The sequence below is a fragment of the Gopherus evgoodei genome, chromosome 10, assembly GCF_007399415.2.
Source record: "Gopherus evgoodei ecotype Sinaloan lineage chromosome 10, rGopEvg1_v1.p, whole genome shotgun sequence".
Classification (NCBI taxonomy): Eukaryota; Metazoa; Chordata; order Testudines; family Testudinidae; genus Gopherus; species Gopherus evgoodei.
The window spans coordinates 28148203-28175729 of record NC_044331.1 but is presented as its reverse complement, the minus strand read 5'-3'; the positions used below and the strand labels follow the sequence as shown (position 1 = coordinate 28175729).

General features: G+C 41.5%; 1 protein-coding gene across 1 annotated transcript in view; it reads left to right on the top strand.

Moving 5' to 3' along the window:
- Positions 1-27527, top strand: part of MYO1E (myosin IE) — a 153409-nt gene that overhangs the window by 46073 nt on the left and 79809 nt on the right. The window contains 3 exon segments of the mRNA XM_030577662.1: positions 15417-15560; positions 20183-20272; positions 21444-21538. Of these exon segments, the coding sequence (XP_030433522.1) occupies positions 15417-15560; positions 20183-20272; positions 21444-21538 (329 nt within the window).

The window sequence follows — 27527 nt, the reverse complement described above, 5'->3', positions numbered from 1 at the left end:
GATTGTTGAACAGGTTCAGTCTGCAAAAGGTGTGGACTTCTCTTTCACCAACTCTCCATTGTCTGGCCCGCTACTAAAGGAGAAACACTACATATCAGCTTCATTTTGGGGATTTACATGACTAGAGCCATGTGCGGATACAAAATTTGTATCGGCATCCGATCCACCATCTGCAAACACGGTCCGCAGATATAAATCGGTATCCGCAGATTTACAAGGCTGTATACATAACAATTTAGGATTTGGCCCTTAAGAAATATGTATGTATACAGTAAATATTCAATTTTTGAAGTGGAAGGTATTTGCAAAGGGGTACAGTTGTACTTGTATAATATTATATGCTGCTGAAACAAGGCAGCATGTGCATTTGTGTATATCTTAAAATATATATATTTGTTATTTTAAAGAGAGAGTTCTGCTGCAAAATGCACAGTAGTCCATCATAATCCCTAGATTCAGCTCTGATTCTTTGGTCTGGGGGACAAAATTCCATAATGCTAATGAGAGAGAAAAATATGAACTCATTTACTAGGGCCCAGATCCTCAAAGGATTTAGATGCCTGATTCCGAAAGCCTGATCCTGGATCTCACATCATTGCAAACTGGTGCAGTAGCCTTATTAACTTCAGGGGAATCACTCCTGATTTGCAGCAGAGATGAGATCAGAATCAGTCCCCAGAATCTTTAAGCTAGCATGCTGATTTAGTACTGGAGAGGTAAACAGGAAGCATCTGTAGTCCTGAAGAATTTATAGTGCATTTGTTCAGCATTTTGTGAAATTAAACAAACAAAAAACTGTACATTAAAACTTCCCCCACTAAGTTAGAACTCCCCTCCCTGAATGAGTAATGGAGAAACATCAATCACCCTATTAGTCATGAGAGGAGTCTCTCTGTAGATACGGAATGCTGACTTCTAAGAAATCTCCTGTCCAACACTTAAAGAAAAAAAACTACAGTTTGCATTTCTGCTCACAGTTGCAGCCTAGTAATGCCTTACTTACTCCAGTGCTGCTGTACTGAATTTATGAGAGACCTGACTACTTTAATCAGAGAGAAATCTTCATTAGCCATATTTTTAAAGTGACTATCCAAGGCCCAGATGAGAAAAGTAATCTTGGCCACAGCTGCTGCCCAGTGTTAACAGATCTCATGAATCTTGTGATGAGTTGGTGGGATTTTTTAAAAGCTCCAGTTCCTGGAGGCATGTGAGTACATGCAAATTTAATTTTTTATTTTTAAAGTAAGTTTCCACCCTTATGGTTATGGAGAAAAATATGAAAGTGTGACTGTAGTGTACCCCGAAGATTCAAAAACCAGAAGGCAAAAATAAAAGAACTCCTAAATGTATTTTTTAATCAGTCATGATTTTTTGCAACCTGACTCATGTTTTTTGAGCTTTTGGTGTTGGCAGTATTGATGATGTGCATGTAAGCGGCTGGGGCATGGGCAGTCTACCATATTGGACCCCACATAAGTGCAGGAACTCACATACTTTTAAAAAAGATTATTTTTTTTAACTTTTTTATTTTACTTATTTTGTGAATAAATATAAAACAAACAAACAAAAACCCACAGCCTGTGACAGACACCTGGCATAGAAAATTTCAGCCCAAATGGTGAAAATTAGGCAAAATTGTAAGCAAATGAAAATCGGATCTTGTAATGGAAATTATCTGGCAACATTAAGTGTAGGTTACAGAGGCGTTTAGATGCTTCCTAACAGTGTGTGCATATGTATGGGGGCCCACTGGTGCCTAAACTGTGGCCCCATCTTCCCCTCAAGACCCTGCCCCTTTTCCCTATCGGTCGTCCTTACGGACATTAAAAAGTGGTTGTGCCATGGTCCTCTCCCCCTGTTCCGGCGCCCCGATATTGGTGAAGTTGGCAGCACAACCTAATCGTGTAGCGTATCTTACTGTCAGTCTGGATGGGTAACATTCATCCCAGTGCAGAGGCTCACACTGGACGTAAGGGTGAAATTTCACCCATTATGCAGAGTTCCATTAAAACAGTCAATGTATATGCCCTGTATTATGTATATGCCATTATGTAGAAAAATAATGCAACCTTACTGCAAAATCAAAGCAAAGCTGCTACTGATAGAACGCATACTTACTCCAAAGACCATTCCATGCATTGGTTTTATTATGTAAATCTCTTTGAAAGCTGTGGTGAATTTGAGATGAAATTTGTTTTAATTAAAATACCTGGTGAAAAGTAAATATTTAATGCTAAAAGGATAATTCCATCTTAACAGTTTAATATTAAATGCACAGATGTTGATTATCAAAATGTAAATGGTTAGGCAACTTAAAAAACAAAACTTACTTTCCCCCCGCTAATGACCATTGGCAGGGACACCATTGCACACTTTGAAGACTAACTCCTTCTATATTTTGATTTTTCAAACTTAAGCCACCTTCAATTGCGAAGTTCAGTAGGATAGTTTATGAAGCTGCAAGAACTCTCTTTGGGACCTCGTGCCTTTCTGTTAAAAAATAAGAAAGCTGAACTGATTAAAATAATTATGTAAAAAAAATCAATTTGGAATGAAACAGCACTAACTTTGAACCTAATGCAGTCTGAAGCAGCAGAGACATAAAACCTGAAGTACCAGATCTATAATGTAAACGTAGACAGACTGATGTTCTTCAGCTATAACAAAGCTATCAGGCATTTCTATAATGGAAACATTTTTGTTCCCTGGGAATAGTAAAATGAAAAGCAAAATGTTAATGATTTAACACGGATGAAGATGCCTTGGGTTTATCGTCTGATTCTTAGGTCTTGTTTTGCTGATCTAACAATTTAAATCTCATTTGTAATCAATTCCTGTAGAAATCTTGCCTTCTTCTGCTCGCATAGTGTATTCTTTGTTAGTAAAAGGAAGCAGAACCTGCAGCTGAAATTTGGCTTTAACTAGAAAGCCAGTGGGTGCATATTCTACCTTTTGAGCATGCTGCTACACATAATTCCCATTAACTTTTATTACACACCTGCAGCAAAGGAAGAAAGTGGTAAAAAGAAACTAAAAAAATTGTTTGCACTGGGTCCAGCCAGAGGTCATGCCCTTAACAGCGTACATAGGCTGCTGTCCACGCAACAGTGGCCACCCACTGGCCAAAGGAATAACTACTGGTCCTGTCTGCAGGCAACAGCAGAATGACTGGCTAATATAAATCAAGTTGTAACCATTGACCATGACTGGAGTCAGAAAAGCAGGCCTAAAGAGTTGTGTACACCCCTATCTTGTGTACCAGGGATTCAGAGGAGTCATCCGTGACACTTGGCAGACACCCATTGACCATGCCACTAAACACAAACAGCTAGCCAGAGGGTTGCAGTTGGTTCAGGAGGATGCTCTAGGCATCCGTAACCCCCCCTCCAAGAGGAGGTCTGCAGCCAGATGCACTGCTGCAAAATAAGGTAGTACTTCACTGTAAAGATGCCCTTATCCAGGAGTGGGTCTGCTGCTATGAAGAACCACCAGCTAAACCCTCATTGTAGAAGGGGGATCAGCACCAGAGCTTCTGGAACTGCAGTAATTGCCTGGAGGCAGCCTACAGAGAGGAATTCTGTCCCGGTGAAAGTCTGCAGCACATAGTTGTCTACTTGGGGTGGGTACTAGAAAAAGAATTTGTCCTCAGTTCTTTGTGATACTACATCTCAACAGCTGTGAGCATCAATCTTGTGAGAAAACAAATACCTTGGTTTCATCAAAGAAAAGATTGTTGGCTGGCAAAAAGAACAACTTGCAGTTGCGGTTTATTTCTAGCAGTGCAAACAGGGCAATGTCTGAGGCCATGTCTACATCTAAAATTTTGCAGCGCTGGTTGTTACAGCTGTATTAGTACAGCTGTATAGGGCCAGCGCTGCAGAGTGGCCACACTTACAGCAACCAGCGCTGCAAGTGGTGTTAGATGTGGCCACACTGCAGCGCTGTTGGGCGGCTTCAAGGGGGGTTCCGGGACGAGAGAGCAAACCGGGAAAGGAAACCAGCTTCGCCGCGGTTTGCTCTCTCGGTCCCGGAGCCACCCAGCAAACCGCAGGGAAGGAGACCTGCTTGCTCGGGGTTCCGGGACCGAGAGAGCAAACCGGGAACGCCGCGGTTTGCTCTCTCGATCCTGGAGCCAGCCAGCAAACCTCAGGGAAGGAGACCTGCTTGCTCGGGGTTCCGGGACCGAGAGAGCAAACCGGGAACGCCGCGGTTTGCTCTCTCGGTCCCGGAGCCAGCCAGCAAACCGCAGGGAAGGAGACCTGCTTGCTCGGGGTTCCGGGACCGAGAGAGCAAACCGGGAACGCCGCGGTTTGCTCTCTCGGTCCCGGAGCCAGCCAGCAAACCGCAGGGAAGGAGACCTGCTTGCTCGGGGTTCCGGGACCGAGAGAGCAAACTGCGGCGAAGCTGGTTTCCTTTCCCGGTTTGCTCTCTCGGTCCCGGAACCCCGAGCAAGCAGGTCTCCTTCCCTGCGGTTTGCTGGGTGGCTCCGGGAACGCGAGAGCAAACCGCGGCGAAGCTGGTCTCCTTTCCCGGTTTGCTCTCTCGGTCCCGGAACCCGAGCAAGCAGGTCTCCTTCCCTGCGGTTTGCTGGGTGGCTCCGGGACCGAGAGAGCAAACCGGGAAAGGAAACCAGCTTGATTACCAGAGGCTTCCTCCTTCCACGGAGGTCAAGAAAAGCGCTGGTAAGTGTCTACATTGGATTACCAGCGCTGGATCACCAGCGCTGGATCCTCTACACCCGAGACAAAACGGGAGTACGGCCAGCGCTGCAAACAGGGAGTTGCAGCGCTGGTGATGCCCTGCAGATGTGTACACCTTCAAAGTTGCAGCGCTGTAACTCCCTCACCAGCGCTGCAACTTTCTGATGTAGACAAGCCCTGAATAGAAAGGAATTTACTAGGGTAAATTTTGGCCTGTGAAAATGATTTGGTGCTAAAAATTCCTGAGATTCCAAAGCCCTGAAAGATAGGGGCCGGGGAGGGAGGGGGAAAGTCAATTCAAATAGGAAATAGCTGTACTCTTAATTACTGTAATGTTTCACTGGCTTTGTTTTCAGGTGGCACCAATACACAATATGTGCTGCACAGCATCAAAATGCTGTCTTCTGACAGTGCATGTGAGAGACACTGGTTCACTGTACCTCATATGAGCCATATGGCAGGTTCAGAGGTCAGTTTTGTTCCTTATTTGGTCTTAGAACGACCAGGTGAAAAAAATTTCAGACAACATGACTAATGCTGAGGCAGTCAGTGGCAACTTATACTAATTTACTAATCAAATTTTCAAATGGAATGGAATCCATTTAAACTGAAGCCATATTATAATCTTTTTGTGACCATGACATATAGTAGCTGAAGCAGAATAAATTCATCCTCTATAATCACATTAATGACTGCAGGAAGTGGGTAGGAGAAATAGTAATTCTTCTGGATATTTTAGGAGAATTTATCTTTTGCAGCACACACATATTGGAGGTGTGTAAATAGAAGAAATTAAGTCATGACATTCTCAACCAGTGCAGATTCCCCAGAACTAACAGTGGAAGCTGTAGTGTAGACAAGGCTTAGGCAGTTTTACCATCCTGACATCTAACCTTGTTCAAAACTTACTCAACAGTGCAACATAAACTCTACTATCTGTTAGAACAGGGCTTCTCAAAGCTGGTCTGCTGCTTGTTGAGGAAGAGCCCCTGGCAGTCTGGGCCGGTTTGTTTCCCTGCCCCATCTGCAGGTTCGGCTGATCGTGGCTCACACTGGCCGTGGTTTGTTGCTCCAGGCCAATGGGGGCTGTGGGAAGGGCGGCCAGCACATTCCTCGGCCTGCGCCACTTCCCGCAGCCCCTATTGGTCTGGAGCGGTAAACTGCGGCCAGTGGGAGCTGCGATCGGCCGAACCTGTGGATGGGGCAGGTAAACAGACTGTCCCAGACTGCCAGGGGCTTTTCCTGAACAAGCGGTGGAGCAGCTTTGAGAAGCACTGTGTTAGAAGAAATGCTGGAAAAAATGCCACCAATATGACTACTTCCACCAGTTATGGTAGGCATTGCCAAGTGATGCTGTTTTACAGTCTTCAAAGTTGTTCTTCTCAGTGAACAAATGTTCAGTTGTGAGAAGACTTGCTGTGTTTTTAGTTCTGCAAGACCAGCAAGGGGGTAATTTGCTGTCTGTCTTGATCTCTGATTAGAGTAAATTCTTGAGGCAGAGTTTCTCTCTGGCAACCAGTTGTTGGTGTTGGGCTGAGGTTTTGGAAAGAAGGAATTGCCTGGAGGCTGTTTTATAGAATATTAGGGTTGGAAGGGACCTCAGTAGGTCATCTAGTCCAACCCCCTGCTCAAAGCAGGACCAATCCCCAGACAGATTTTTACCCTAGATGGCCCCCTCAAGGATTGAGCTCACAACCCTGGGTTTAACAGGCCAATGTGCAAACCACTGAGCTATCCCTCCCTGCCACTGGTATGCCACCACAGCTGTATAGGTGTAAATAAAGTTACACTGAGGCCTTTTCTTCACTGCTAAAAGAGGTGTGTTCTTTACTTCAGGGTAACTAATGCACAAAAATGCTCATGAGCTATCAGAGGTAAAAACATAGTGAAGACCATTCCCGAGTTGTTTGTAATAGAATACTGAATAGAAGATACAGGAAAAGAAGAAAATTGCAAGCATGAATGGGCAGAGAAAGCCCTCAGATTTACCAGCTGAGCCAGTATGACAGGGAAATCCTGCTTTGAAAAATGAGTATGCACTAAGCCTGCCATAGAAGAGGAGGAAGGAAAGTACACAGACTTTGACAATTTAAGCACAGGGACTGCCTCTAAGCATATGCTTCTTAGACAGCTGGGTTTACTAATGGCAGCATTTTAAGTGGCCTAGACCTGGCTTTGAAGGTAACACCTCACTGGATGCAGGGAAATACTTCTGTGGCTGGACAAATGTAATGTTGTGTCAGCCAATAATAGTTCATGGATTTATTAGGCCTGGTTGAAAATAAATTATATTTTGATGATCAGATTTAGGGATTTTAAAAAATGGATCCCTTAAAATGAATAGTCTGATTCACCCACACCCTAGCTGGGGCTCCCCTTCCTTTACAACTTGCAGGCTGCTTTTGCCTGCAGAACTGCAGTAGCTCGTCCCTGACCCACAGCACATACAACCTTTCGCAATGCAGCATTGTGGTTGAATTTTTAATTACGCCAGTCAAGAAGTGTGTGTGTGTGTGAGTGTGTGTGTTTTACAGTAGAGTCCTTTTACTACGTGATCATCCAACACTGGACAAAATGGCACACTGTTCAGCAAATAATGCACTATTTAATGGAAAAATATCTGCACTTTCTTGGTAAACATACTCACCTATACTGCATATATGCTAAATTAATTTTAATACTGTGCCCCCGATTACACTGTAGATATATGGAATTATGCGCTGGTGAGTTGTGTTTAAAATATATCTTTTTACTACTACATACATATTTTGTATTGTTGAATAGATATATTTGTACAGTCGTAAAAATATTTTGTAAGGCTTATATACAAGAGGTCAGAGAAAGGTCACAGTGTGTAGATAAGGTATTTCTACAGCAATACAGCAAAAGAGGATGAGGAGCTTTGTGTTGTTTTTTCCTATATGTTCATAACTTGTATGATGTGTAGCTACACGTATACTGTACAGAGACAGCCAAATTGATCCTTGGTGTAAATGGTGCCACTTAACTGAAAACAGTGGAGTTGTATCTGCATATACCAGGATTGAATTTTGCCTAAGCCTGTCCCACTGAAGTCAGTGGGAGTTTTGCCATCAATAGATTTCATTGGGAGCAGGATCCAGCCCATAATGTATTATGGAGGCACCAGAGTAGCCCTGTTGTCAAGTTGAAATTAAAACTTCAGGTGTATTAAATTCTCACAATATTGCACTCCTTTGAGAAGAGTATTCTTTGGAAACTTTCTACATAGTCTCTGCTAAAAAAAAAAAAAGAAAAAAAAAGATAAATATTCCAAATAATACAATATGTAATCCCCAGTCACCAGGCAGAAACAGTAATGTAGCCATTTAGTTTGGCTTTTATGTACATTTTTTCACATTGGTAACATTTTATTTATTTCACCTTATAAGAATTCCTTTTTTGGTATTGTTCCCTGACTCACTAAAGTGTGGTGTAAGATATGCAGTCTATGGATGCCTCACACTCATAACCAAGATTGGGGAAACAACCTTCACAAAGTAGAAGTGCTTTTCAAAATAGCAGTTGCTTCAATGCAACAAGATAACGTTACCCATCACAGAAATTTCCTTTTTTCTATTTTCTAGCCCTAATTGTGATTTTTAGGGTGTGAGTTTTCTGGCTTCCTTTTTCTTATTTTGTTCTTCAGTGCATTTATGATGTTTTTATTTTCCTTCTTGGTTCAAGCTGCCTGTCCTACAACTAAAAATTGAATACCTTTTCTTTGTCATTTCCTCAGATCTTCAGCACTGCTTTTTGTCTTCCTTTCTTAATGTTTCCCTCATGTTTAATTTAAAGCATTTGCCTTTTATCTTGGTCAGTCTCTTTAGCTGCTTTTGCTCTCTTTCCTTTCATTTCCTCTTTCGAATATTCTCTTACTGTTGCAGCAATATTCCTATTTTTCTTCTTAACGTACGTATATAGCAGTTGTTTTAAGCACATTTCTCTCTTGTTGTTGTTCCCTTTTGATTTTTGATCACCACCACCTGGGATTGAAAATCACATTAAAGTTTCCAGAGTATTTTTCTACTGATAATATATCTTTTCATGCTGGCAAAGTATGTGAAAGACTACTATAAATGGATTGTAAATTATAAGTATTTTGATAGCTGATGTCACTGCTGAGTAGCTGTGTGCTTATTTTGGTCCCAAGATAATTCTTTAGATTAAAAAAAGAGGGAAAAAAGGGGACTGGAGCACACAAATAAGGTTTAGATCTTTTTTAGAAAGTTTAGAAAAATGAGTTCAACCCATGTTTATAAATAAATGGATTCATTGCTTAGCATACGGAGATGCTTTAAAATGAGCATTTCACAGAGTGGTTCTAAATAAAGATTGGGTTGAAGAGAGAGACCTGATAACCAAAACTTCTTTTTGGTTTAGGTTTTGAGGCTAATTACCTTAATTGTAAGCCTAACTTTGGGAAAGTAGATAAAAGTTGAGGCATCTTTTGGGATCGCTGTGTTTTCTATCCCTCTTTCCCTCTCGGAAGCACACGCTAAAAGATCTTATATATGCCAAGGGAAAAAATGAGATGCACGATTCCCTACTGGTACAGCTCCGATGGGTTAGTGGTGGAAACTGTAGTGTAGCTGGGATGCAGGCAGTTTTACCTCCATGACATCTTGTGTTACCATGGCAGCTGTAAGCTCATATTTCTGATCTGGTTGGGAGGAGAACACAGATGCTGTGCCTGCAAGTATTTGTTGTGACTAGAAAAAAAAAGTTGTCACACCTTTAACTGCGGAAAGTAAATATTTTGTGCCCTCTTGAGAGCTGTGAATCACCTTTTGCTGGAGAGAAGGTTGCCATGATCTGGAGTTGCACTGATGGTGAATTACAGGTCCATTTCTTTCATTGTAGATGCGGCCAAAGGCTCTGGTGACCATCCCTCTGGCAAAAGATCTTACAAATTCTGCTCATTCAGATGGCTAGAGAGGGTTGCTGCAGAGAGACGTTATGCATGCCTAGCCCTTCCTCGGGGACTGAATGTGAAGTCTCTTCAGATTTCTTGTTTTAAGTTTTGTATTTTTAGACAAAGCACTTTAAAATGGTCAGAACTACAAAATATTTGCTTTCCTCAGTTAAAGAAAACCCTGTTGTGTGTCCCAGCATGACCTAACCTTTTTATAGCTACATCAAATAGTTGTAGAGTAGGATGTTGTCATTTCTTGTTCTTTTTCATAAAAAGGACAGAAATAAAAACACAGACAATTGCCATTGTAACACAAGGTGGAGTCTGACATCCAAACTTCTGTAAATAAAAATCCAGCTGCAGCATTTGATCCATCTGCTTACATTCTGAAGAAAACAAACAATAATGATGTGCTTGTAACCCATAATTTGTGGAATTATGTAAGCAGGGAATTTATCTTATGTATTCAGCCTTTCATTTATGCAGTACAAGTGAGAACAGTTATAAAATTTGGGGCTTCAGTGCATTACTCTCTTTGCCACCCTTCTGTCTTCTTCAAGATTCAAATAGCCTTATCTGTTTGTTTTAATTAACAATTGACTTGTACTATTAGAAGATAGTTACAAAAAGGGAGATTCACCACTGGGTACATGGACTAGTCCAAAGTGTCTGTAGAATGATCTTCTTGTCTGTTGTTGCTGAGACTTGAGAGATCAGAAAAATGGAAAGTGCATCTTAATCTTAATTTCTAGCTTGTTTACGGTTTTGATTGTGTCAGAGCATTTATAACAGGAATAACAGAATAAAACTGAGCAGAAGACTATAATCATGTGATCAATATCCGCTGGTGTTATTGGTTGTCAGATTTCAGTCTTACAATTGAGTTCAATGTGCTAGCTATTGCATTGGCATTCCTAAAGTGTGGTAGCTCTAACAGCAGAACATTAGTGCACAGGAAGTCATTATATGACCTCCAAATATTCTTGTCGGAATGCAAAGTGGGTCTGATCATAAGCATGGAAGAGCAACAAAATGAAAAACAAAAGCTGACAACAATGCGCTACACACCTTTATTCCTGTTTCCTTGTCCTGCCTCAGTTCCTAAGGCTGTGTCTACACTACACAGCCTTTAGCGACATGGCTATCTCTCTCCTGCTGACAAAAAACTTCTACCCCCCATGAGCGGCATTTGCGGTGTCAACAGCACTCCTGATGACAACGTGCTGTTCACACTGGCACTTGTCCCAGCAAAACTTTTGTCTTTCAGGGTTTTTTTGTTTTTTTTTAACACCTCTGAAAGACAAAAGTTTTGTCGTTCAATTGCCAGTGCAGACATAGCCTAAGTCTACTCCAAACATTGGTTTTAGAGTAGTGGTTCTCAAACTAGGGCCACCGCTTTTTCAGGGAAAGCCCCTGGCGGGCCGGGCCGGTTTGTTTACCTGCCATGTCCGCAGGTTCGGCCGATTACGGCTCCCACTGGCTGCAGTTTGCCTCTGCAGGCCAATGGGGGCTGCAGGAAGGGCGGCCAGCACATCCCTCAGCCCGTGTCGCTTTCTACAGCCCCCACGGATCTGGAGCGGTGAACGCGGCCAGTGGGAGCTGCGATTGGCTGAACCTGCGGACACAGCAGGTAAACAAACCGGCCCAGCCCATCAGGAGCTTTTCCTGAACAAGTGGCAGCCCTAGTTTAAGAACCACTGTTTTAGAGAACATCAACCTAGTTGCTGAGGGACCCCTTGCATCCTGACCCCCTGGACCTCTCTTCCAGCCTGTGTTTTTGAGAACTCAGCGCAAGTTGAGGTTTGTTTAAATCTGCCAAGCTCCTCTTTTTACAGCTACTCAGGCTTTGTCTTCACTGACAATGTTATCTTGCTATAGAATCCTAAGGGGAGACAAAGCATTTGTAGTGTTTACTGCAAGATAGCTAGGTGAAGTCATACCCCTACCCACATCATGGTTTTTGACCTTGTCAAGTTTACCTCTCTAAAACTGATGTGCTTTGTCTTTGCTAACTTAGCTATCTCAGGTTTCAGAGTATTAGCCAAGTTAGTCTGTATCCGCAAAAAGAATAGGAGTACTTGTGGCACCTTAGAGACTAACAAATTTATTGTAGCACAAGCTTTCATGGGCTACAGTTCACTTCATCGGATACATGCATCTGATGGAGTGAGCTGTAGCCCACGAAAGCTTATGCTACAATAAATTCGTTAGTCTCTAAGGTGCCACAAGTATTCCTATTCTTTTAGCTAACTCAGTGGCTCACAAACTTGTATTGGTTCCCGTACCACCCAGTGGCAGACTTAGAGTTAGTGGGGCACTGTGCACAGCTTCATTCCCCCCACCCACCCCCGCCGGGAACCCAGCCAAGAAGAAGAACATTCTCGCTTATCTCCCCTGCTGTTTTTCATTCCTTTTTTCTTCATCTTCCTCCTATATTATAAGTAACAGGAAGTAAATGAAAATAAAATGAGGCACCTTGATTGTTTTTGTAGTCTTTTTTTTTCCCTCACAGACCACTTAATTGCTGAGGGTCTCGGCAGACCACTTAATGATCTTTCCAAGAATAAACGGACACAAATCTGACATCAGGAATCATAACATTCAAAAACCAATAGGAGAACACTTCAACCTCTCTAACCACTCAGTGACAGACGTTAAGGTGGCAATTTTTGTAAAAATGTGTAGCTCCCTCACAGGATTTGGCTGCAGTGTTCCAAAACTGCCGTCTCTAGATATTCAGAAGTGTGGGATTTTAGTGGGGCAAAACAAAGAAATCGCTCTACAACTTCACCATTGCCAGTCACATATCTTAAAATTAATGTTAATTGGTCTACATGACTCACATCTGGTGTTGAATCGATTATTATGTAATAGTTCCTGGCATCCTTTACTTCATCAGTGAATTGGTTTCTGAGCCGCTCTGCCGTTATAGTGCTGAATTCATTGTAGGTTTGGTGTGTTAAAAAGTTGGTCTTCCCTGAGCCACAATACTGATGATTTTTCAAATGTTCCTTGAGCAAATCGTCAAATTTCAAATATCCTGACCCTGTGCTGATCTTTTAGTCATATAGCTTGAAATATCTTCCAAAAATGAATTCGTTCCTTCATTTAAAAAAATGCTTCCAAATCACTATTTTCATTGTGTTAAGGCAAAGTCCACCAGTCTCAGGCAGAAGCTTTTTCACATTATATGAAAACTTTTACATGGTTGGCCTATGTCTTGCAGGTGCCTCTTTCTTGACAAATCTAAGTTAAATCAAATACCACTTGTTATTGTGACTGGGTAAAATAAAAAAACATTTGAAGATGCCAAAATTTTCTGTGATAAAATGCTAAACTGGCAGAATTTCATTTATAATTTGTAGCAAGAAATACACATTTAAGAATGAATTTTCTTCTGACATGGCATATACTTTTCCTATATGAAATAACACATTGATAGTATATGACATACAAAAGGCAGAAACTTTGGTAACTTGTCCATTCTGCAGCTCCATTGGGCTGTGGATTCCCTGAATGCCATCTACATGGCTACAGAAGGGTGGGCTTGGGGTCACTCAGGGACAGTGGACTCACAATTAGGCAGGTCCACCAGAGTGTAGATTCATTAGTGGGAAATACTCTTACCACTCTAAAGGGCTGATATAGTGCCTATTAAAAGTCAGTGGGAGTCTTTCCAGTGGTGAGTTGGAGCCGGTTCGCACAAGTTCGCAGGAACCGGTTGTTAAATTTAGAAACCCTTTTAGAACCGGTTGTTCCAGGACAACCTGTTCTAAAAAAGCTTTTAAATTTAACAAAAGCTCGAGCAGCTGTCCACCCAGCCCCCAGCCCCAACTTACATCCCCCTCCTCCCCTGAATGCTCCGCCCTCCTCCTCCTCCCCCTCCCCTGCTTCCCACGAATTCGTGGGAAGCGTGAAACCAGCAACAGGCAGGTAAGCTGGTGCTGGGAGGTGCGAAGAGGGCTCCAGGGAGGCACGGCATGGCACGGCACGGCCCTGTCCGACTCCCCTTGGCCCTGGCCTGGCCCCGGCCAAACGCCCCAGCCCAGTCCCGGCTGAGGACCCTCGGCTCTGGCCCCAGTAGCTCCGGCCCAGCTCGGGCCCCACAGCACCGGTCCCAGCCGAGCGGCTCCGGCCTGGCCCGGAGAGTCTCGGGCCCTGCGGCACCGGTCCCGGCCCAGCCCGGGGAGTCTCTGGCCCCGCTGCGCTGGTCCCGGGACCTGCCTGGCTCGAGGATTCTCGGGCCTCGTGGCGCCGGTCCCAGTCCCGGCCCAGCGGCCCCAGCCCCAGCCCCAGGCAGTGCGGTAAGGAGGCAGGCAGCAGGGAGGGGGTGTTGGAAGAGGGCAGTGGAGTTCAGTGGATTGTAGGGGGGTGAATGGGGTCGGGGCAGTCAGAGGGCAGGGAACGGGGATTGAATGGGGGCAAGGGTCCCCAGGGGGCAGTCAGGAAGGAACAGGGGTTGGATGAGGCAGTTGGGGGCAGTCAGGAACAGAGAGGAGGAGTGGTTGGATGGGGCAGAAGTCCCAGGGGGCCATCTGGAATGAGAAGAGGGGTTGGATGGGATGGCAGGGGGCAGTCAAGGGACAGGGAAGTGGGGTGGATGGGTCAGGGGTCCTGGGAAACATGGGGGGTTGGATGAGGCATGACCCCCCGGGGGGGGACAGGACCCCCTCGTGGGGTGAGGAGGAGGGAACCTGTTAATATTTTGGCAGCTCATCACTGAGTCTTTCCATTACTTTCTCTGGGTTTTGAGACTAGACTCTTAGGCCTTGTGTATATTACAGGTTTCACTGATTTTCCTTAAGATGTGCTTTTAAAATTGTTTTAGTTAAATTGGTGCAAACCCTTGTGTGAACACTTTTAATAGATTTAAAATTGGCTTACATCAATGTAGCTTAATTGATTGATTCTTTAACAATTTAAGCTACATATAAGCCATATGTTTAAGAGTGTCCACATATGGGTTTGCACTGGTTTAAGTAAACAGATTTGAAGACTGGCTTTAGTTTAAAGTCATGTGCTTTGTAATATTTTAAGACTTCAGTAGTAACCATAGAGTACAGTAGTTCCTCACGCACTCTGTAGCCTGCTGAGAGAATTCCTATGTAAATATCAGCTAAATACAAGAATTCATAGATTTTAAAATGAGAAGGGAACATTTAAGATCAAACCGTCTGACCTCCTGCATTACACAATCCATAGAATATCACCCAATAATTTCTGCATCTAATTCATAACTTCTGTTTGAGTTATAGTATATTCATTCAGAAAAATATCCAGTCTTGACTTAAAGACTGCAAGTAGTAGAGAATCCACCATATCCCTAGTTAGTCGTTTCAGTGCTTAATTATAGTGATTGTTAAATGTTTGCACCTTATTTATAGTCTGGAGGGTTGTTTTTTTTTGAGCTTCAGTTTCCAGTCATTTGATCTCATTATACCTTTCTTTGCTAGATTAAAGAGCTGTATATTATTGGAAATCTCTCTCCATGTAGGTTCTTGTAGACCATGATCAAATCAGCTCCTAATCTTCTCTTTGATAAACTAAATAGATTGATGAGTGACTGATACTTCAATTGTTAACTGAAAATTTTGAAGTTCACATTATTTGTGTATACAGAGATGCCTTTTTATTTGTCTCTGAGTCTAAGCAAGAGATGGTGGATGCTGTTTAATGTGAGAAAATAATTTGGGGATCAGCATATATGAATGAACTGACTCTTCAATTTTTAAAGCTAATGAGAAATCTGTATCTCTTCAATATATATTACATTTTTTTTACAGGGCAGCAAGGGGCACTACCGATATCACTGGCAGAGTCACAATGTCAAACAAAGTGGAGTGGATGATATGGTCCTTCTCTCCAAAATCACAGAGGATTCCATAGTGGAGAATCTAAAGAAACGGTACATGGATGATTACATCTTTGTATCCTTTATGGACATGTTTTTACTGGGGCAATGTGGGCTTGCTGCTATAGAGCATAAGACTAATTAATATATATTTATATATCTCCGTCCATCTATCCATCCATCCATGAAAGCAGATAACTGAAAGATGCTGAGCATTTTATATGAAAGTTCATGTGGGATTTAGCAAAACGCTTTATACACTGAGCAAAAAGTTGCGGCCAGGAGATAGTACTCTTCCATTTAGTAGCACAAAATACCTTTGTTCCTTTGGAGCTTTCTCTCTCTTGGGTTACACTTGTGAAGTTTTTAGTACTGTGTTTTGCACTGATGAAAGCATGTCTGATACTTCATTTTCTCCCTATAAAAATGTGGCATTTGTATTAAAATTATCAGTCTAACAAAGTGGTGTTATTAAGTGTTTTTCAGAAGAATTCATGGTTAAATCAGACAGGTTAGATGTTAGATTTTTCTGGTAAATACTGTTATTACTTTTTTATCCCTCTCCAGTTTGTGCAGGCTTTTATTTATTTATTTATTTTTAATCTAGAGATCAGCTCCTGAATTTTCAGTTGTTAGTATGTCCATCCATGAATGAACATTAGTCTGTGCCACTTGGGGCAGAGTTTACTGAACCTTTCCACTAAATGCTGACATAGTTTTTCATCAGAAAACAATCATTTCATAGGTTTATACTGACATAATGAGTGCGTGGTTTACAATATTGGTGCCCTGGATGTTGTCATTCATCTTTGAATTAAATCCAAAAATGTATGAGGGGAGCATTGCAAATTCACAATACAGAAATTATGTGCAGTGGCTTTTATTTCCTTGCTGGCTAACATGACCTCATTTTGCAGCTATTATTCCATAACAATAGATTCTTATGTAGGGCACTAAATACTAATTCTGTATTACACATGCACAGAGGAATTACTTCATCCATCAATTAAATTCTCTGCAGTAAAACACTGCAGCTATGTAAGAGCACACAGCATAACTATATAACAGTTAAGGAAAGGAAGTGAAGTACAGTAGATTCCATTTAATAGCATTCCTGATATTAGCAGCTTCCAGTTAATGGCAATATATTGCCAGGAACTAATCCCATCCCATTAAACATAATTGTTACTAGGGATTTGGAAATTAAGAATAGCATGTGGTTTATTACCATCTCTTTTTGGAAGAAAGGCGCCACCTTCAGGCAGTTTGCAAGGCTGCTGCCCCAGAAGGAAGCGCTGGGATGTGCTGAGCATCTCCTACAGGCAGGTTTTTGGGGGCTGCAACTGGAGATGGAAGTGCTGAGACTTTGCTTTTCTGGCTGCAGCCGAATAAACCAGCCTGCACTCAGCACTTCTCAGCACCCAGTGCTTCCTTCTGGGGCCACAGCCCTGCAAGAGACCACACAGGTGTGGGGCTGTGAGGGGAGGCCGTGGGCTACACAGTAGCAGGGAGAGGAGCTGCAGCCCAGATGCTGGAGCTGCCCAGTACCTTTCCGTGCACTCTCTGGGCTGCACCCGGCTGTGGGACTGTGCACGGGGAAGGAATCGTTGGGACGTGCTGAGCCCCAACTCCTGGAGAGTGCAGGGAGAGGTAGTATGTGAGCTCCCACCAGGGAAAGCCCTAGCATCTGGGCTGCAGCCCCGCCCCCTCTGCTGCTACCCTGCTCTCAGGCAGGTTTGTAAGGCTGCAGGCAGCGAAGGCACATTCCAATGCTTCCTTTCCTGCTGTTGCCTCACAAACCTGCCTTCCACTTATTAGCAATTGCAGATAATAGCAACTTTTTGCTGGCAACTGAGAGGTTGCTAATTAGCTGAATCTACCCAATTCCATATCCATAGTGTGACAGGTTCGATCACAGAAACTCCCTGGGAGCTGCCACCTGTTGTATCAAGACTACTTCTGCTCCTGCTTTCCCTGCCAGCTCAGGACTCCAGCACCCTATCTTGCTGAGCCAGATACTCCCGTCTGCTCCAACACAGACCCAGGGTCTGAATTACTTGCCCCAAAGCTGCAGGTTTACCTGAAAGCAGCTAACAGAAGTGTTCTTGTCTTTAACACTCAGATGCCCAACTCCCAAATAAATCCATTTTACCCTGTATAAAGCTTATACAAGGTAAACTCATAAATTGTTTGCCCTCTATAACACTGATAGAGAGATATGCACAGTTGTTTGCTCCTCCAGGTATTAATACATACTCTGAGTTAATAAGTAAAAAGTGATTTTTATTAAATACAGAAAGCAGGATTTAAGTGGTTCCAAGTAGTAACAGACAGAACAAAGTAAGTCACCAAGAAAAATAAAATAAAATGCGCAAATCTATGTCTAATCAAACTGAATACAGGTAATCTCACCCTCAAAGATGCTTCAGTAAGTTTTTTCCTCAGACTGGACACCTTCCAGGCCTGGGCACAATTATTTCCCCGGGTTCAGCTCTTTTTCCAGCTCAGTTGGTAGCTAGGGGATTCTTCATGATGGCTCCTTCCCACTCTTTGTTCTGTTCCATCCCTTTATATACCTTTTGCATAAGGCGGGAATCCTTTGTCCCTCTCTGGGTTCCCACCCCCTCCTTCTCAATGGAAAGACACCAGGGTTAAAGATGGATTCCAGTCCAAGTGACATGATCACATGTCACTGCAAGACTTCATTGCCCACTTGCCAGCACACACATAGAGGAAGACTTACAGGTAAAACACCCCCATCTGCAGACAATTGTCCTGGTTAATGGGAGTCATCAAGATTCCAAACCACCATTAATGGCCCACACTTTGCATAATTACAATAGGCCCTCAGAGTTATATTTCATATTTCTAGTTTCAGATACAAGAGTGGCACATTTATACAAATAGGAAGATCACACTCAGCAGATTATAAGCTTTGTAATGATACCTTACAAGAGACCTTTTACATGAAGCATATTTCAGTTACATTATATTCACTCATTAGCATATTTTTATAAAATTATATAGGCTGCAATGTCACACATGGAATCTGCAAGAGCATTTCAGGTATCAGAATGTAATTACCCATAGCAGAATTTAACTAGGGCAGTAGTGAAGTCAATACAAACTAGATTTTCGTACAATGACTTGTTTATACTGCTGTATATGCTATACACTATATACAGCTGTATATACTATACACTACATACCAATTGATTTATTTTATAATTATATGGTAAAAATGAGAAAGTAAGCAATTTTTCAACAATAGTGTACCGTGACACTTTTGTATTTTTGTCTGATTTTGTAAGCAAGTAGTTTTTAAGTGAAGTGAAATTTGGGGGTACGCAAGACAAATCAGACTCCTGAAAGGGGTACAGTAGTCTGGCAAGATTGAGCTCCACTGCCCTACAACACCATTCTGGGGTGCTGCTTTCATAGTAACTTGTCTAGAACAGTGCCACCTACTTAATCACTAACACCACTTCCTGCAGCACACTTAGGCCTGGTTCACACTACAGCGTTAAATCGATTTAAACAGCGTTAAATCGATTTAACGCTGTACCCGTCCACACTACAAGGCACTTAAAATCGATTTTAAGGGGTCTTAAAATCGATTTCCGTACTCCTGCTCAACGAGAGGAGTAACCCTAAAATCGATATTACTATATTGATTTAGGGTTAGTGTGGACGGAAATCGAAGTTATTGGTCCCATTCTTTTACTGAGCTACCCAGAGTGCACTGCTCCGGAAATCGATGGTAGCCTGGGACCATGGACGCACACCACCGAAGTAATGTGCCCTAGTGTGGAAGCGTAAAATCGATTTTATAAAACCTGTTTTATAAAATCGATTTTATTAATTTCGATTTTACTCTGTAGTGTGGACGTGGCCTAGTAGTCTATTATCAGAGAACTGGACCCAACCTGAGGGCTGGTCCACACTACATGAATAACGTAGCTGAAGTTGAATATCTAAGATCGGATTACCCGTCCACACCGCCGGGATCGATGTTCGCGGCATCTCCCTGGTCGTTCCAGAACTCCGTTGGGGTTGATGGAGTTCCGGAATCGATATAAGCGCACTCGGGATCGATATATCCGTGTCTAGATTTTAACGCGATATATCGATCCCCGAGCAATCGATTTTAAACCCGCCGATATGGCGGTAGTCTGGACGTGGCCTGAGAGTATGCTGCTTAACATCTGTACATCAGGGTACTCCACTGAAGTTTACACCACTGAGAGTTCAGATGGGTCCCTTTAAAATGCTGCTTTTGTCACATTCACAGCAGCTAGTCCTTCTCAAGCTGTCAATAAGACACTCCAAAAGAGGCTAAACTGTTCAAATATATCATTTCCTTTTTTGTATTTTTACTGAAAGTGTCTATTTTTTTTTTTTGTCCTCAGATACAGGCTCCTGAGCTCCACGCTTAACTTAAAAAAATTAAAATAGAATATTTTCTGAATCAATAGTAATGTATTGTATTTGTAAGCCTCAGTAATATCATTCGTACTATTAAGGATAGTTCTTCAACAGCACTGATGGGAAACCCAATTGTCTTTGTACGGGTTTGTTTTATTGATAGATATTTATAGCTCAAAATATTGTATAATACATCACCAGTAATAAGGTACTACTTTACGAAACTATAGCCACTGAGGAAGTCTCATGAACCTTAACTGCTCTTGAATACAGACATATATTGGATCTGTGTTAATCTCTGTGAATCCTTTCAAACAGATGCCATACTTTGGAGAAAAGGAAATTGAAATGTATCAGGGAGCTGTAAGTAAAGTTTCCTATAAGATATTGCAGATATTCAATTGTATGTTAAGGTTCTTCTCTCTTTGTTTGGACTAATGTGAGTATATGTTGACTGGTTTTGGTGGTGGTGGAACTTACTGACCTAGAAGAACTTAATTTGAATGCATCTAATTTTAGTGAAGTCCTGCTTCTTTTTTTCCTTCTATTTACATGTTGGAGTCACTGAAACAGAGTTAAGCTTGCAAAACAGATTCATTTATTGATTTAAGTTTGACCAAAATCAGGTTTCCCACATCAGACAGTTCCCTTATACCAGAATTTTTCACCAGCTACCTACACCTTAAATCTCTAAAGCTGGACACCAAAACACAGAAGCCAGTTTTGAAAATTGGGCTGTAAGTATGGGGCAGAAGGAGGGCACTAAGACATAGGTAACTCAATCTGCTGCACTGGAATCAGGCTTGTCCATAGACTGAAAACTACTGAATATACTATTCAGTCTGAATGGGCTGGGGGTCTGATGTGGCCAATCAGCTTGAGGCTCTGTGCAGTGGTATAGTTTGTTTATTTGTTATCTTAAGGCCACTTCTGAAAGGGCATAAATTATGTGTGTTTCTCTTGGACAAGTATGTATTTAAGTATTCTACATTTTTTAAATACAGTGTTTACATATCTTAGCCAGGACAAAAATTATGGTTGGGAGATCAATAACAAATCTCAACAGTGACAATGATTATTGGTTGCTATCATGAAAAAGGCTCCTTAGAAAGAACTTATGCTGACTTTAATATGTAACTGCTGACGTCTGAGGCTCAGGGCTGGTCTACACTACAGGGGAAAATTGATACTTAGATATCTAAGATCGAATTACTCACCGTCCTCACGGCGCTGGATTGATGTCCGCGGCTCCCCCGTCGATTCTGCAACTCTGTTCAGGTTGGTGGAGTTACGGAATCGATATAAGCGTGTTCGGGGATCGATATATCACGTCTAGATGAGACGCGATATATCAATCCCCGAGCAATTGATTGCTACCTGCCGATATGGCGAGTTGTGAAGACGTACCCTCAATTTAAGATGCAGAATGTTCTGTCCTAGCAAGAAACTCTTCCATGCTAAATACTTATTTTTTTCTGTGGTATTTAATGTTCTGTCTGAAATGTATATTATATTCCCCAACCCCCTCCCATAGGCTCAGTATGAAAATCCACCACATATCTATGCTCTAGCGGACAACATGTACAGAAACATGATTATTGACAGAGAAAACCAGTGTGTCATTATCAGGTAAGAAAACAGCTGTTCACCTATTAGAGCTGCTAGTTTAAAGCTTTCTCAGAAGGAAGCAGGATCTCATTTTATTGCTAGATTCCCTTAATTATATAGAATTATCCATTTGTGTTTGTGTTGTGGGGGATCTCAGATAATATTGATGGTGTATTATTTATTTTGGAGCTTTAGAACCCTGGGAGCATTATGGAGCTTTCTAATTGACCACAAGTGATGTCGTAGCTATGTTTAATAATGCTCAGTAAATGTACAGGCTGAATGCTTTCCTTTATTTTTATATATAAAAATTCAATTTCAGATAAGCAGCAAGATACTCAAGCAGGGAATTTTTGCATTTCTCATATGGTTAAAGTCACTTAGTCTTTGACCTTGTGCCCTTTAACACCCCGAAGGCATAATATAATCACCCACAAATAGGCCCCCTTTCATTTCTTACTCGCCGTCAATCGCATTCAGCACAAATGCAACCTTCTAGCACGTCGTCTGGTAAAAGAAGAGTCTTGTAAATTCTTTGAGGGCATTACCATTCTTCTTTTTCTCTTTCATCAATTTTATATTAGTATTAATATAAATGAAAATTGACTATTTCAGGATTTTTTGGTTCCTCATTTTTGTTTTATAATGTTACCTTCGTTTGTAGCTTAACAAAAAGAACCCTTCCCCTCCTCAATGCCTGACTCGTGTCAAAGGTCCCCTTTCCAAAACTACAGTGGCTCTGGAGAACGTATATGAAAGGGACATGATTACAAATAAAACCATGCTAGACGGTTTAAAAACTGGATTTTCATAATTTCCCAATCAGCTCTATTCAGGACTTCCTTTCTACTTCATTCCCACAGGGATTTTGCTATATATGAGGTAATTGTTAGTGGGTTCTACTGTATGTGAAGTTCTTATGGACTATGTTTAACAGGTGTCACTTGTTAAAGCTGCCCTGAACCTTACTTAGTTTTTTATAAAGTCATCACTAAATCAAAACAATGCGTCTATAACTTCCAGTCTGAACCAAAAAGTATTTGGAATGACCCCTCAGCTATGCCCAGGAAGTCTTCCACTGTCCCTGTCCCCACCTTAGTTTAGATCAGCAGAAAGATATTTAAATTTGTAACAGCCCCCAAAGATCTATCTGGCTTATGGGGATAACCAGTGAGTTCAGTCTACTCTAGCCACCCCTCTTATGCCAGGAGCTTTCAAAGGTGGCAAAGAGCTAGCTGTGTCAGCCAACGTTTCCTCATACCAAGGAAACTTACAGGCACCTGGGGAACTTTTTGGCCTCATTATGTCACTGGAGTGCTGCAAAGGAGCCAGAGCAGGGGCCAGGATCTGAGTCTTTGTATCTGAAGGAGTTCCTCATACAAGGTTTTCTGCTATCATATTGAATGCCATAGTGTGAAAGCAGAGATCATCTTAACATGTGTCACAGATGAGCTGCACCTGAAAGCCTGCAAGGAGGAGTCTTGTGAAAATTCTTCATACTTGTTGAATTTCTTTTTGAGCTGTGACTCATAGTCATGGCCAAGCTCCCAAGGGTGACATCCCATAGTAGAAAAGTGTATGGGTGCTCCTAGTACTGGAAAACAAGAGCATGTAGCTCCTTGGAAATAATTGATTATACATATGCTCAGCCTTCCCCCCACCCCGCCTTCTTTTTAGCAATACTAGAGTTATTTGGTCCCATTTCTAATGTTCATAGATGTTAGAAACAAGTACATTTTGTTTTGCTTTGAGCTTTGGTCCTTCACATCCAGAGCTTGGGGTAGTTCATATGCAGGTCCAATTTATCTAAATCCCCAAAATTTGAGGGTTCAGAGAAACAATTCTGGATTTGACCTCCATAAGGGCCAGGCTTTCAAACATGCCTAGCACCCAGAATGTCAACGTCTTTGGAAAATCTGGACAGTTATTTAGGTGCCTGAATTGTGACAGCTGAGTTCGTTTATAAAAGCCAGACCCTGATTGTGGATAATGAGCTCTTTTGAAAGTCTGACCCATACTGTAAATAAAGGACGATTTGTGGTCCCTGAGACGTGTGCACAGCCTCATCACACTCTTCCTGTGTTGTGCTTGATACATTTGAAGAGTATAACAAGAAGGAAAGAAAAAAATCATTTTCATTGACATTATATACAAAATGTTCCTCTTCTTTCTTGCATGTTTATTTTTCCTAAGATTATTTTTGAGAGAGAAACACAGGAAAAGCAGGAAACTATGTTTCCAGATGCTTTTTATGTTGGTGTTTGGTTTTGGGGACAACTCTGAATGGTTCACTGCTGGGTTGTTAGATTTGTCAAATCAAAGAATTCAGCTGGTCGTACGGTTCGTTTTAGTTCATTTTATATTTTTGTCCCCTTGATCAAATTCCATCTACATTGCTTTGGATTACTCAAAGATTCTTCTGATTATAACATCTCAGCTCCTAATAGTTACATAGTTACAAGATGCAAAGCTGATCCACATCTCATTCACTAGTCTGAATTTGGAGTGACTCTACTGAAGTCGATGAAGTTATAATGATGTAAAAGCACACTAGTCTCTTGCTCTGGCATTGCCAAAGAAATGCTTCTGTGGGTAGCCTATTAGGGAGCATTCTTAAAAGATATCCAAAATAGGTCCATCTCTTCTTCCGTACCACTTGTTATAGGCAGCTGTGCCCATTCTAGGACTTCTTTATTACTGATTATATCAGGCCATTTTACATTGAACATTCTCTGCAGACACCTGTAATGAAAGCTGTTCAATTTGCATTGGATGGACTTACTGTTTTCCAGGACTCTGCTCCATAGAAGAGGACACTTAGGACAGTGTTTCTAAATATCTAAAGTTTGGTGGTTTTGTTAATCACATTGGACTTCCCTACTGTATAGAGTTTTTGAAATACAGCAGTTGCTTTTCCTATTCTGGACTTTACATCAAACGTGGAATCACCAGAATTGTGAATGATACTACCCACCTAAGTACATTTAGTGATGTTTTTCAAGGCTTTACCTTCCAAGTAGATAGAATCATTGGTAGGTAAATTAATTTTCATAACTTCATCTTTGATTTATTAATAATATCTAATGGCTTGGCAGAATTTGCAAGACCATTTGTCTTTTGCTGCATATCTTTAACTGCTTATTCATAAGACAGACAAAGTCTGCAAAGTCTAAGACTCCAAGCTCCCAGTCTATTCATGCAATGTCCGTTTCCATACTGACAGTCTGTCACATAACAAAGTCAATAGCAACGACAAACAAGATGGAGGACAAGATGCAACTTCGCCTGACACTACTGTTAACATTAAACCAGTCCATTAGTTTCTGGTTTATCTTTACTGCACATTGAATGTTCTGATACAAATTTTTAATAATTTGAATGAATTTGAATGATTTTGTTGTTTAATGTTATCTGTCACCGTGATTATCTACATTATCAAATGCCTTTTGGAAACTCAGGACTACGGGGGGCGGCCATTCATTGCTTTGCTCTACAATAGGATGAAGAGTTGGTCTACACAAGATCAATTTGTCAAAAACCAACTTGTTTGTCTCTAAATCTGCTTAGGGTGATTGCATAGAAGACTTTCCCCTGGGACTGAAAGCAGCATAATCCCGTGCCACTTGTTACAAAACTCAAATATCCTCTTTGGGGGAGTTTGATTGTAATCCCTCGGTGTATTCTTTCTGCCAGACCAAATTGAAGAGGCATAGCAGGATTTTCATACTGCCCCTTCCACTTGCTTTAAGCAGTTCTGCAATTTGGTCTTTACCTGGCAATTTATTGTTCTTTAGACTTTCAGTAGCTGCTTTAAATTCATCCAGAGTAATTTCCTCACAGCAAACATCGAGCTCTTCTGTCTTCTCTACATTACTGAAGTTAAATGTTATTTTTGGTGAAAGTATACTAAGAATGCCATGGAAATGTTCTGCTCTGGTTTTCTTTTATTCATATAAGGTAGTTAGGGTTTTCCTTTGTTTATCTTTTATTGGTCCTTCCCTTCTGCAGCTAAAATCTGAAACTATTCATTTACTGTTTTGAAAAAAAGGGTTCTCCTTTCCTTTCACTGATGCCATTTCTGCGTCCAGTGCCTGTTTATCGATATATGCTCTTTTATCCTTCCTGGCTGATAGAAGGGTGAAACAGCCAGTTTCATCTAGTTAGAATATACTGAGTCTTGTCATATATCTTTCAAGGGAGAGACAAGCCTGTTTTATTTGTGGAATAATTACCATGTGTGTTAAGAAAACTGTACATGTTTCTAATTATAGCTGAAGAACACTGAGCTATTATGAATGATTGTGAACAATGTAAACAATGAGGCTATTCAAGGGTTGGATTCTTCCTGGCCTGGATGCAGGTGCACAGCGTGTGTCCAGGTGGAAGGGGGAAGGGTGCAAGGAGCCTTTCTTAGCACCATTTGTGTGGCCCTTGTAGGTGCTAGGCAGAATCTCAGAGTCCCTGAGATCAGGAGAAACAGGGATTGCTCTATCCCTCTTTTCCCAGGGCCATGCAGTGCTCTTTGGAGGAAAGAGGGCAGGAGGGGCAGAATGTCACAAAAACGTGGTTTGCATCTCCATGAAAGGCAAGAATGACATTGAACCAGCTGTTCACAAAGATATGTTTGCATGGAATATTCATTTATAAACATGAGACAGTTTTCTATTATCTGAGCCATGCAGATGATGGGCAAATCCTTTACTCCGCTTATCCATGGCAATTGAGTGGTTAAAGAGTTTGGATATTTGACAATTTTAGTTACTAGTGCATGCATCTGAAACTCACAAGAGGCAACAGATCTGTCTGTGCACTTGTTCCCATATATGGAGGAGAGTGTGGTTTGAAGTGATTTGTCGTGTAGCCATAATGGCCAATATGTTATTCACAATAAGCGGTTTAGGCTTCAGCAGCAGTTTGACATTTCATTTCATTTCACTGAGTTTTGCTAAGGCATACAACATGGTGATTTATTTAAGTGTATATTATTTGATCTAGCTTCTGTATTCCACTCTAATAGCCTGCTGAGCTGTTCCTCCCCCCTGTCCCAAAGAAAAAAATGGCTGTCCTTCAATGTATACCTAAGAACTGCCAAAAAAACAAAAAACAATTCACTCAGCTGAGATTTGAACTATGAAGGGTTGTCTGGAGACTTGTTTTGATGTGGTTTTTAATTCCTTCTAGAGCATCATTGTCTTGTGATCATGGCAATGGATGTTATGATTAGTAATTCCTGTTTTGTTTGAGGTAATAGATATGTTCTTCAGATTATCCTTAAAGGGGTATGTTTCTGCAAAGGTGGAAGCTTTATTTCCCTTTTTTATCAGTTCGGGCGACTTATTCCATAAAGTGTTTTAATGTGCTGTGAAGAAATTTCTCAATTCAAGTCTCTCATCCTGTTCTTAATATCAGCTTAATTTTCATCTGCATCTGGTAATGTTTTCTTACAAGAAGGCTACCTGTCATCACCTTAGGATGGTACAACAACTTTACTCATATTAATTTACTTTAATAGAGACTTCTTTCCACTTTACCCCTTCAGTAAAACAATCTGACTAACTCTTTATCTTAAATTGGTTAAAGTCAGTTTAAAAAATCTGGGCCTGCTGCTGCATTGCAAAGCCCATGCAAACCTCAAACAATTGATTTTCTGAAAACTTGTGCAGGGGAGGATGCCTCTGGAGACGTGATTGAATCTTACTGATGGCAGACACTCAGGAAAAGGCATTCACACACAAATCTTCAACATGTTAAGGAACACTGGCAAAAGCCATCAGCAGTATGGGGAGAAATATTTGTATGTAGCAAAGCTGATGGGGATGCTTTGAACAAAACTAAAGAAATGAAACTTTACATGTAGACTCCTTCAAACACAGCAGAATAATATTTTACATCTGCAGTGTCCTTGGTCGGTAGATCTAAGAGCGCTTTGTGTACATTAACTAAAAAGTTCCTCAATGTCCCAATCATGTAGATAAGTATTATCCCTCCCATTCTGCAGATGGGGAAATTT